Source organism: Rhynchophorus ferrugineus, unplaced genomic scaffold, assembly GCF_030347505.1.
Source record: "Rhynchophorus ferrugineus isolate W39M unplaced genomic scaffold, kcgeb_rfMv2 rfM3, whole genome shotgun sequence".
NCBI lineage: Eukaryota > Metazoa > Arthropoda > Insecta > Coleoptera > Curculionidae > Rhynchophorus > Rhynchophorus ferrugineus.
Window position 1 is genome coordinate 15,539,020 of NW_027472582.1, and position 12,561 is coordinate 15,551,580.

At 30.4% G+C, this 12,561-nt stretch overlaps 1 protein-coding gene across 2 annotated transcripts in view; it reads left to right on the forward strand.

Moving 5' to 3' along the window:
• The window catches only part of MFS17 (Major Facilitator Superfamily Transporter 17), a 60,741-nt gene that overhangs the window by 20,641 nt on the left and 27,539 nt on the right, over window positions 1–12,561 (forward strand). For both annotated transcript variants that reach the window (XM_076401083.1, XM_076401082.1), the window contains exon 2: window positions 9,057–9,305. In XM_076401083.1, coding sequence (XP_076257198.1) covers window positions 9,221–9,305 — 85 coding nt within the window. In that variant the 5' untranslated portion in view covers window positions 9,057–9,220. The remainder of the gene's footprint in view (window positions 1–9,056; window positions 9,306–12,561) is intronic.

Genomic DNA, 12,561 nt, shown 5'->3' on the forward strand with positions numbered 1-12,561 from the left:
GCACACAATGCTATCAAATTTGTGGTGTTTCTAAAACGATTTGTTAGAAAAGTTTTTAGTTGTTTATTGAAATTAAACAAAGCCCTCATTTTTATCTTATAATTGTTAAGATAAACAATCTTATGAACGTTATGATTTCTGGTATTTATTGGTTGTAAATTTGTTCTTAACTTCCTGTATTAGTTTCTTAAAAGTCTCAATGACCTTGCATTGTATTTGTATGTACTTCTGTTATACATATTTATACATTTAAATTCATGGCGTAATAATATACCTTTAGTAGTTATCACATTCTCTTTATAATAAAATATTTTCTTTGGTCTATATCCTTTATATAAAGTAGTGTTATACATAATTCAATTTTATAACCACAATGCATAATATATTTTATCAGTATGTTATATATTTGTATGTACACATATACTTAAATCTCATTTTATGTCATTATTTATTAAATCTAATTTAATACATATACAAAAAAATTAAACAAAGGTGCCTAAGTTACGAAAATATGTAACCATTTAACAACGTATATATATAACCTAAATTCTAAGCTTCAAATACAATTTCATATACAAAAAAACACATATGTTTATGTTACATTATATAACACATTTATATGACTGAGGGGGGGGGGGGAAGGACAGTCTCGTCTGTAGATTAATAAGTATATCTAGATAGATATTAGCATCGTCCCAATTGTAGTTTTGGTGAAACGGAGGGAAAACCTTAAATTTCAAAGGCAACCGTTTCTATGATATAATGGTTAGAGCATTCAACTCACATACGGAGGTCGCAGGTTGGATTCGCAACTTTTTGCTGTTCGAACTGCACTTTTACTTGGCCTACCCATTATTATACTTAATAAAATAACTGCGTAATTTATTGAGTAAATATCTAACACCAAAAAATAAAATATTTTTAACAAAAAAAATTAAACCGACTTCAAAAAATACAAACAAGAAAACGTTTTAAAATAAAATATGTACATAATAATCGTTGTAATAACTAAATAAAAAAAAAGATTAGTAGATAACCTATCTACTACACGTATTTTATATTCTACTATATACACAAAATTTAGCTTAATATCTACCTAAACTTATTTATCTATTTACAATATTAATTTAACTACTACTGACACTTTGAAATCGGTGTTGAGCCCAAACAATACAAAAATAATAATGTAATTTTGTGATATATACACAAAATTAAATTACGAACAAAACAAATCTAATTTGTTGCTTGGCTCTGACTTCAAATAGATCAGTTGGTAGTAGTTAAAATGAAATTGTAAATACATAAATCGCTTTAGGTAGGTATTAAGCTAAACTGTGTGTATGTAGTAGAATATAAAATACGTGTAGTAAATAGGTTAAATAAGGTTTATGATTTTTATTTAGTTATTACAACGATTATTATATACATATTTTATTTTATAACGTTTTTTTTTGTGTTAAAAATCTAAGTTTGATTATTTTTTACTTTTTATTGAGTACCTATTTATTTTTTGAAGTCGCTTCAATTTTTCTGTTAAAAATATTATTTGGTGGTAGTATGTAGTATCTGATGTATTGTGTGTTGTGAAACGTTTGAAATGTACAATCGTTTAATTGGTGTTGTGGTTTTGAATATACTGAGCAGTCGCGCATTGCACAGCCTCGAACATTTGAGCATGGGAATTACAAGCTATACTGGATAAATAATTAACACAACTAGCATATGTGGGCACACATGTTACGCATCACAACTTATGTCAACGAATGAACATGTTGCTACCATTAATTATCCGACAACAAGAAAATAAAACCCTAATAGAACTATGGCAGCTCAGTAAATCGACGTCAAAACAGATATTCCCTTCTCCTAGTATGACATAAAGCTTTATTATGAACTACTAGAAATTCATCAGATTCTAGCTACTCAATTTTATAGCGACGATCAAAATAATAGGATGCAAAAGTTGATTAGACAGGGCCATCTACTGACCAAGGAAGTAAGCAAGCCCTACTGCTTCACTGTTACAACAATATTCACCAAACTTGCCATCACTTGACCACTACTTATTCTAAGTAGTGCAGCAAATATTACTGGATAAACACCTCAGCTTGTCTTTGTCGTCTTGAACCTGAGGGGACGCAAAGTTTTAAAAAACAACGGACAATATTTCCATATTTAAGTTTTTTTTATTGTCTACTTTTTTATTAAGCTTATAAAATAATTTTGAATTATTTATACCACATGGTGTTAGTATGCATTAAATCGTATCGGTTACATTTGTAACTACTTCATATTGAAGCCGCACTGACAGACTTTTTTGATTTTTTTAAATGTTTTGGAAATGTCTGAATTTGTACCGAGTAAATCATTTGTGGGGCATTTTACTTTAAGCATGGGAATGATCCAAGGCTTCGTATCAATTGAAGCCAAGAGGCATTGAAAGAAAATATTTAAAAACCACCTGGTCATGCATCAACATCAGCCTGATAAAACTATCAATGTTATCGACTACAATTGATACGTGTAAACGGCCGGAATATGAGCAAAGACACAATAATATTAGTAGTGTAGTGCTACCACATCCGCCGTATTCTCCAAATCTTGCACCTTCTGATTACTGCTCATTTCGACATATAAGTTGTATAAACAGCGCTTCACTTCTTATGAAGATACCAAAAAAATGAGTCGATTCGTAGATAACCTCAAGAGATACACCGTTCTTTCGAGAAATTATCTTTGGCTTTAAGTAAAGTGGATTATACCGATTTTTCATATTAAAGCAAAGTACGAAAAACTTTATGAAAAATCTATGTCATTACTTCAGAATCTCTATTTTATCGTATAAGGTTTACTCTGGACCTGCTGATCTCAGATCTTGCGTATCTGGGATCGTGTTAAAACACCCATTGTCTAGCTCAGTGATTCTTAACTTCTTTTTGTTGCGGTACGCTTAACAATAAAATTATTTTCTGGTCCCTATAAATAGATGCATAAAACCGCATGCAACATAAGTTTTATTGGTTGGTATTTCTAAAAATTTTACCGCACATGTTTTATTAAAAGAAAGGAAACACATAAGTTATATTTTGTGAAAGGGTATTAAACAAAAAACCTTTTATTTTACTTAAAAACGGTTTTATTTTACAGAAAGAAGAGGCGACTTGTTGAACGGTGATACAAAGCGAGCCTAAGGGTTCTTATCTGTTAGAAAACAGACCATCCATCATATAACAAACTAAACAAATATTTTGCGATATTTAATTTTTAGTTAGAAGAAAAATAATATGCAATTTTACTTTGCCTTAATTGACGATTGTGCGAACTTTATATTTACATTAACGTAATGTTTTCCTTTACGTTATCGAGTTTTTGTTATAATTTGAATCCACAACTATTATATCCGTAGGAGTACTACTCCGCCACCTTGGTCACTGTGCTACAGTGAAAGTAATATCTTAAAATTCTCTATATATTAAAATGTAATATAAAAAAAGCAAAGATCGTCCATCTGCTTGCATTCGTTGGATGATAGAGCTCTGCTGCTAACATAAAAAGATACCACGGACCTAGATTATTTTATGACGATCTACATGGCCACTATGATGGATAATATAGTATGAATTGCTCATGAGTGCCAATAGTTACTCTAATAATAATGTGCTTCTGCTTCTTTTAATATAATAACGTATTCTTATTATTTTGATATATCACCACTCAAATAACTTGAATGGCCCATTATGGCTCCCTCTGGATGTTGGCTAAAGCAAAACTTTGCGCCAGAGTCCCCTATTGAGTTGCATCTCTATTACTCTATGTGTATATTTGTCTTTATTTACGTATATTAAAAAAGTATTTTTTTTTAAATTTAAGCCTAAGTCTTTTTTTACCAACGAGGGTTTATCTGGACTGGACCTACTGGTTAACGTGGGCTTCAAACCACGGTCCCCGGCATTAAAACTACCGACTAGCGAGTGACCAATCACTACATAGTATAAAACAAAGTCGCCTTTTCTGTCCCTATATCCCTATGTGCGCTTAAATCTTTAAAACTACGCAACGGATTTTGATGCGGTTTTTTTCAATAGATAGGGTGATTCAAGAGGAAGGTTTATATGTATAATACATGCATAATATACTAAGGCAACATTGCTAATTTTAGAGGTTTCTAACGTGATGTCGTAAATTAACCTATTTTTAGGCTTAATTAGCAATTAGCAAAAACGCTGCCTAACCCTACGAGTTAGATCAAATTAATGTACTACAGTATTGTACACCATAAAAAGGTCTACAAAAAAGTCCGCGATGGTATATGTTTATCTTTTAGGGATAACCCACATAACCATTTTTATTGTTTATTTTTTACGTGAGAAAATGGCTTATTTACGAAGCTATTTTAAGCAATACGGCATTAATCCTTATCGAATTAAGTATCTTAAATACAGTGTGCAATTAATATAGATCAATATGGTTCCTTACAGCATGTAAATTAAACAAATATTTTCGGAGATATTACAAATTTAAAATTTGCGTTTAAAAATGTGTAATGTAATAAAAATTGTATGAATTTAGATATTCCAAAGATAGCAGGAAATCTTCATAGTAAGTATAGGGGAAGAGGAATTGTTTTACTCCAAATTTTATGCGTGCAGGCCAAGGGCAGTAATGAATGAACCAAAAATATTGGATCGATTTTAATCATGTTTTCATTGAGTTACATAGGCATATATATTTTATGCCCGTGCAAAGTCGGAGCGGGCCACTATGTTTTTATATACAATGTTCATATTTTTTCTGTAGTGTATTTAATTTAGTATCAGCATTGCACCCGTGTGAAGCCGGGGCGGGTCGCTAGTTTAGAAGACATCCGGTCATACCCTGTCTGGTTACTGGCGTGAGTGGGATCATTTTCCTTGTAGGATTTTGCATTCTTGCCTAGGATAGTGACAACAGGATTCGAACCCGCAATCGCAACAGTAGCGCCAACCAAGCCGGCATTAAAAGAAGTGTTATTGGATTTTTTGACAAGAAGCCTAACATTAAATATATTATTTCCAATTACTTTGAATACATTTAAAATAAGAATTCTAAAAGCTTGTATCAATCTTGATATTCACAGTAATCGAATCTTGAAAATAGTATTTAGCAAAAACGATCTTTTATTATGATTTCCTACGCTTCACTATGATTCTTGTGCTACTTTAAACATATCGAGACCGTCTATTGTTAACAATTGATTGTTTTCGATATTGTTTCCGAGTCAAAAACTGTCTAAGCCATGTCTGATTTGTCATCAACGGAGCAAGGTTACGGAACTTTGAAACATTTGCTGTGAACTGAGGGATATGCATTTGAATTTGATAATTTTTTCGAGAATAACTTCGCTGTTCCAAAATTAAACATCGAATTTATCGATTAGAATTTTCTAGAAATTCTTACGTTAAAAATCTATTACATGTTTTTTAGTTGAAGATTTGTGTCGGTATTCTTGACTAGAAATCAGATTTTTACAGAAACTATAATCGGATTTTAAGTTAAACGATAGACGTGTAAATAAATACTTTACTGAGTCAAGTCTGTTTCATAGAATTTATTTATACAGTGTTGCCAGGTATACGACGACGGTGTAATTGTATCGCTATTAAATGTAATTTTGCACCACAGCTTGAAATTGCACGATATTCAAATAAATTTTTAGTAAAGAAATAATTTATATTGCCCATAAATTAGTTTTAAAGGATTTTTTAGAATTTGAATTAGTGATGAATTTATTTTATTTGAGATATTGTCCATCTATAGCCTCTACCTTCTCCCATCTTCCAGGCAATTCATTGATTCCGTCTGGAAAGAACGATGCATTTGTTAAGGCTGTCCACAAAACGACCCATTTCTTGGAATTTTCATCAGAAGTGAAGCGCTGTTTAGACAGGTCATGACTCATATGTTGAAATAAATAGTAATCAGAAGGAGAAAGGTCTGGAGAATATGGCGGGTGAGGTCGCACTTCCCATTTTAATGCTTCCAGGTATAGTTTCACCGGTTCTGCAACATGTGGTTCATGCTGAAAAATAACGTTGTATCTTTGCTCACATTCGAATCGTTTTTTATGCAGTGTTCGACGCATCAATTGTAGTCGATAGCGATGCCCATCGATGGTTTTATCAAGTAATAAGTAATCTTTGTCGTCAAAATGTCTTGGATGTCTAGAACGCTCTTCGATGTCAAAATCACCACTTTTAAAAAGTTGAAACCAGTATTCCCATGTTGATATCAATGCAGTATGATGGCCATAAGCTTCACGCCGCATTCGAGAACCTTCAGCCGCCTTTTTTAACCGACTTCGGAAAAGGAGGAGGTTCTATGTTCGGCTGTATATTTTTTTAATGTATGTTCGCCGATTTCTCCTTCTATTGTGGGCCGATTTTCAAAATTCTTTTTTCATTCGAAAGAGTGCACTTCCGAGGTGGTCGCATTGGAACCAAATTAGGATCCGTTGGGAGAAATGGAGGGAAACACTTAAATTTCAAAAGCACGACAAAGTCTTCACATATTTTTTATCTAAAATAATCAGAAATTTATGTATAATGTTATTGCTGTGCTGATGTAACGTAAAACCGGAAGTCATTCAGTGAAAAAGCCATTTAGTTTGCTTTTTAAGCACTAATTGTAACATATAAGACCTCGTAGAAATATTGTAGAAAACTGCTTCTATGATGTCATGGTTAAAGCGTTTGGCTTCTAAACAGAGGTCGCGGGTTCGATTTCTGGCAAGGATAATAACATTTTGTTATTGTTTAGTTAGAATATTTGTCAAATCTGCTAGGCTCGGTAGCGGACCTTGGGACCTGTAGCGCTCCTTATTTTTAATCATTATTTCTTTATTCCTATTTTTCCGCATACTGGCTGATTTTTACTTGCCCTACCCATTGTAATATTAAATATTATTAAATAAAATAACTGCTTAAATTATTGAGTAAAAATGTAACACTAAAAATAGAAAAATAAATATTTTTAACAAAAAAATTGAACCGACTACAAAAAATAAATAAGAAACACATTAAAAATTAAAAAGAAATCAATTTTGGATTTTTAACAAAAAAAATTAAAATAAAATGTGTACATAATAATCGTTGTAATAACTTAATAAATATAAACAAAAACCTTATTTCACCTATCTACTATACGTATTTTATATTCTACTATATACATACAATTTAGCTTAATACCTACCTAAACCTATTTATCTATTTACAATATTATTTTAAATGTAACCAACTAATCACTTTGAAGTCGATGCCGAGTCCAAAAAATACAAAAATAATAATATACTTTTGTGACATATACAAAAAATTAAATTACCAACCAAACAAATCTAAATTAATATAACTTTGAGTTCCTTTTGTGTTAAAAATTTTAGTTTGATTTTAATTTTTAATTTTTAGTGAGTTCTTTATTTATTTATTGAAGTCGGTTCAATTTTTTTTGTTAAAAATATTTTTCTTTTCTTTTCTGAAATAAAGAGGTAAAACTTCCCGCAAATGCGTTTTACTCGATACAACTCTCAATGCACTGAAAACTTTTTTGTTCACCCATGGTAACATTTACATCATCTATTGTAAATTCTTTAAAATTAGTTTATAGACCTGATATAATCTTCATTTTCAATCATTTAAATTGCGGTAAAATTCTGCGACAAATTATTGAAAAAATCAATTTTGAGAAACATTTACTTCTCACAACTTGTACAGTGTTGCCAGGTCCACTGTAATTAGGACAGAGCTCTCGTTTTTGAACTCTAATTACCGCATAAAAGGCTAATACAAATTGTTTTATGTTAGAGTTTGTGGTGTTGTTAAGCCTGTTGCAATTCAGCTAGGTTTGTGCTTAGAACGTACACTACAGTACTTGTATCAAGATTTACCATACATTTGAATGTTCAAACAAATATTTATTTTATAGAATTTGTAGAGTGTTGTCAACAATTAATTAATTTTTTTTTAATTTACTTTCTTCTTCTTTCGCCTGTAAAATTGTGATATAAAAAATCCTTAATCGTTTTTTAGAAAATGTTTTTCATAGAATTTGTACAATTTTGTATTGTCTACAGTAGATCTATTGTTTTTCATAAATATATGTAGTTGGATATATGTCAAGTAGATGTATTTTTATTTTTCATGGATTATTTATTATATTTTATTATAAATTCATGTCGTATTCCGGTTCCAATAATTCAACAATAGAATGGAATTAATAAGAATTATATAATTGTGGTTTGATACCTTGAATTGCACATTTTAATTTATGAATTAAATCATTATATTTTAGTATTTATATATTGGTATTAGTTCATAGATATATCTCATGGTATTTATAACTCTGAGTTTATTTTATTCACTGTTCACCTGGTAGCGGAGTGATTTTTTTTCATAGTACTTGCACTGCTGAAAATTGTTCATATATTACCAAGTTATCTATTTGTTTTTGTGATATAAAGGTAAGAGAAAATATATAAAAATAGTCACTTGATGATTGTAAAGGTATTAGTTATTTATTTTCTCAACATGGCGCTTATTTCAATACTAGTAGTTTTTGTGTAGGGATTTCTCTCCAGTGCTTCATGTGTTTTACACGATATTAAGGTTCAAAATCTTTTACATTTCCATAAATTTCATGAAAAAGAATACCAATATACATATAATCAATGTACTAGATTAATATATCTTCTTCAGCTATATGTTGTTTTTAAAAGTATTTAAAATAATGTATCCTTCACTCTTGCATTGTGTTATACAACAACGCTATATATTATCATTATATATAATATAAAACTTGGTTATTTTGGCTCGATTCTCTTTTTATAATATTTATATAAAAATTATGTAAATTTTAATAATAAATTTAAAGTTATAAACTATAATGGACGTCAGAGTACTTTTACCATTTGAAGGCATCTATCATTGCTTATTTTTATGCTTCATTACATTATGATATTCACATATTTTTAATGTTAAGTTCACGCATCTCATTCCGAACCATCTAAAGCAGCGTTTTGTTTTCAGTTAAGCACTTGATTTATCACCAGCCAACTTCCAGCTAGAGTTAGTGGCTTCAGCTTCAAGGCGAAACATGCTGCTTTCCCTATCAGGCCGTTTCAGTCAGTGTTTGTGCAATTCGTTATAATTTTTCGTTCGCAAATACAACAGAGGGCGAGGAAAAAGAAAAAATGATGAAAATGGACGACAGAGTTTATACCAACGACTTGTCGTACCCGAAGGAAGAGAAGAAGTGCCTCATCTATAGAATATTCGGTAAGTCGCTAATTATTTTTTAATTGAATTTATCATTAACTTTGCGTAACACTAACTTTCTTTTATATGATTCCTGATGCAAGGTCTTTTCCTTAAGAGCATTAGTAGTTATTAACTATACTGCATGTTCGACATTCATTATTTTTTTATTTGACTCGAAAAATCTGTTGTTGAAGTTCATAAAACTTTAAGCACTCTAAGAAACTGAAGGCGATGCTGGTTCCTCTTATCCCAATGGTCGTTATTTTAGTTTCGAGGATTTAAAACTGGTGATTTTTACAAATTATTTAATTACTACATTGTTACTAGTCGTTTTCGACTGACCTACGATTTGTTTTTATGATAACTTATATCTAGGTATGGAACCCATCGGCCCTATCTCCGACTCTGGTGAAATAATGTTTATACATGTCACTGCTGTAGTTTTTATGCATATAACCTCACTACGCAACACTACACAAGATTAGATGGTTTGATTTTTTGAGTCTGTGTCCTGCTCTGGTGGTATCCAAAAATTGCAATACTTCAATATTCTCGTGAGAATGGAGTCTTGCCTCATGCTCCCTTACAATTCTTTTGATTTGTTGGCTGACTGTGGGAATCTGAAGGTCTCGATGTAGGTAGTCAGTCCTGTAGTATTTGGATGCGCCCACGATACTTCTCAGGACATTGTACTGAAACATTTTTATTTTGTTTATGTTACTTTTTGCAAAGCATCCCCATGATTGAACTCCGTATGTCCATATAGGTTTCAGTATTTGCTTTTATAATAGCAATTTATTATGTATTGATAATTGTGATTTTCTTCCAATCAGCCAATATATTTTCCTATATTTCAAAGTGATTTTTATGTTAAAACAAAATATGATTTTGTGCACTAAAAAAGTGCAAAGGCAATGAATTGTAAGACTGGATGGACGAAACCCCATCTCAGACTCTGAAAAGAATGTTCAGACAACATAACAGTTAATGAATTGACTATTTCTATATGTGTAGATGCGATAGGAAAGATTCAAATGGACGAAAAATGGCTACCACACTAATTTACTGAAAATGTCCCATGTCAAACTGTTTCAACATCGTAGTTTCATTGTTTGGCACACACAGCCTGCCAAGAAGAGTTTTCTATGGCGTATTGTGTGCGTTAGGGAGGCGATATATCGATATTTTTGTTAACAAATGTTTTTAGATATTTTTCAAAAACAATTAAAGATATTTCTTGAACATTTTAAAAATGTTTAAATTATTTTAAATAAATTTTTAAATTAGTACTTAATTTTAAATGTTTGGTGTAGCGATATTTTTTTTGGCTGATATATCATTATTTTTGTTTTTTCGTAATAATATTATATTTTGTAAAATATGGAGTAAAAGTTCGATTTTTTCGATATATCGATATTTTTTTAAATATCGAAATCGATACATGGCTATTGTGCATACTATAATCCCAAATATAAAAAATCATGGGTTTGTTTAGGACTTATTATTGTCCATAAGTAAGTTAATTACCTACATTGAAACCGAAGAGGAATATTCGTGGCCAAACAGTGGTAGTGGCTGTGTATATTGCAGGATAAGAGAGGTGTAGTGTATTATAGGTTGCTACAACTGAATGGAGCCAGTTCAGCCAATGTGTTATATACTAATATAAGTACTAATTTTTGCTCAATAATTATCATTTTAAAGTGGTATAATCAGAATACAATCAAGCACCCGTGTTTCCGGTACCGGTGATGTTATTATGCAATATATATAAATAAAGTAAGCATAGAATGAAAGAAAACGGATTATTGGATTAAATCTCATTACTGACAGTCGACAATGAAGTGATGAAAGTTAGTGTTAAAATTCCTATAGGAGGAAAAGCTTCTTGTAAAATTAAGAAACGCTATGATTATTTACATAGAAAATTTAGCATCTTTTAGTAAGCCTTACAATAAAATTTTTGGCCAAATACATTTTTGGTGATGCACTTCACTTGTTTTGCTGCTTAGAACATTGCTGGGTTTGAATCGTGCTGTGGACATGGATGGGAGCAATTGTTTATAGACAAGGGTGTTATGTCAAATTTTACCAACAAACTGGGTAATATCGGATTTCTTCACAGATAATATTCATTACGCCAACGTATATATTATACGAATTTCCAAAATTTAGAAGATTTTAGATCATTTAGACGATTGATTAAAATATATTTATTAATATCAGATGTTTAAATAAATCACCAGAATTTTATACCGTACGAATTAATTATTGTGGCAATCATCGTGGTTTGTGACATATTTCTTCGATAATTATTCGAAATATACTAAAGTATTTATTTGTTTGTTTAAGTAAAAATACTGTTATATATCATTATTATAAATTAGTGTGAGCTCTTTTTTAGGATGCTGGAATAATTGGTTGGAGTCAATTTTTTTTGTTGGAATAACGAATTTATCGATTATTTATTAAATTATTTGCTGAAGATAAATATAGGCGATAATATAATTGATTTGTTGTGAAATAGAGGTTTGAACTGGTTATTTATTATCTGATATATATGTATCTTATTGGTACATTTATATTTTACTATTATTTAGAAATTTCTTTCAGCCTACTTTTTGGTTGTCTTCTTTATGGTGCTTAATTTGTGATTTATTTTAATTAGTAGTTAAACATTTTGTGAATTTGTAATACTAACTATGCTATTACTTAATATTCAATCACTTACTTCCTGCTTATTTGAGTTACTATTAAAATTAACTTTGTTTATATACTTTTGTTTGTTTGTTTTTTTAAGTGGGCTTATTGTTCAGGCTCTTCAGATATTACAGTAAACTTAAAAATGTTGCAAAATGTCAAGGTGGTTTCAGTGTTTATTTGTAAATGTTTTAAATAGTGGATGTTGATTGAGAATTTTTTAATGTTTCTGAATAATGAGTTTCATGAATTGAGTTCGAAAGAGATTATTTTTGGAGCATGTTTCAAATTCATCTACTCATTAATTTCAATTAATCATTTCATTGTTGCTTTGTAATTAATTTTCTCGAATGCTAATATAAAAGTAGTAGAATACATTTAGTAGGTATGAATAGTGTGCTATTGAGGATCCATTTATTCCGCTTCTGGTTGATCTCATCATGTTGACTTTATATACCTCGTTATACCAATATTGAGGACAATTTGAAAATTGTAAACACACTTCATTAATATTTTCCATGTAGTCTTTTAAAAATAGCAATGGGTAAAACCAGTCATTGGTTATATGTGCGTA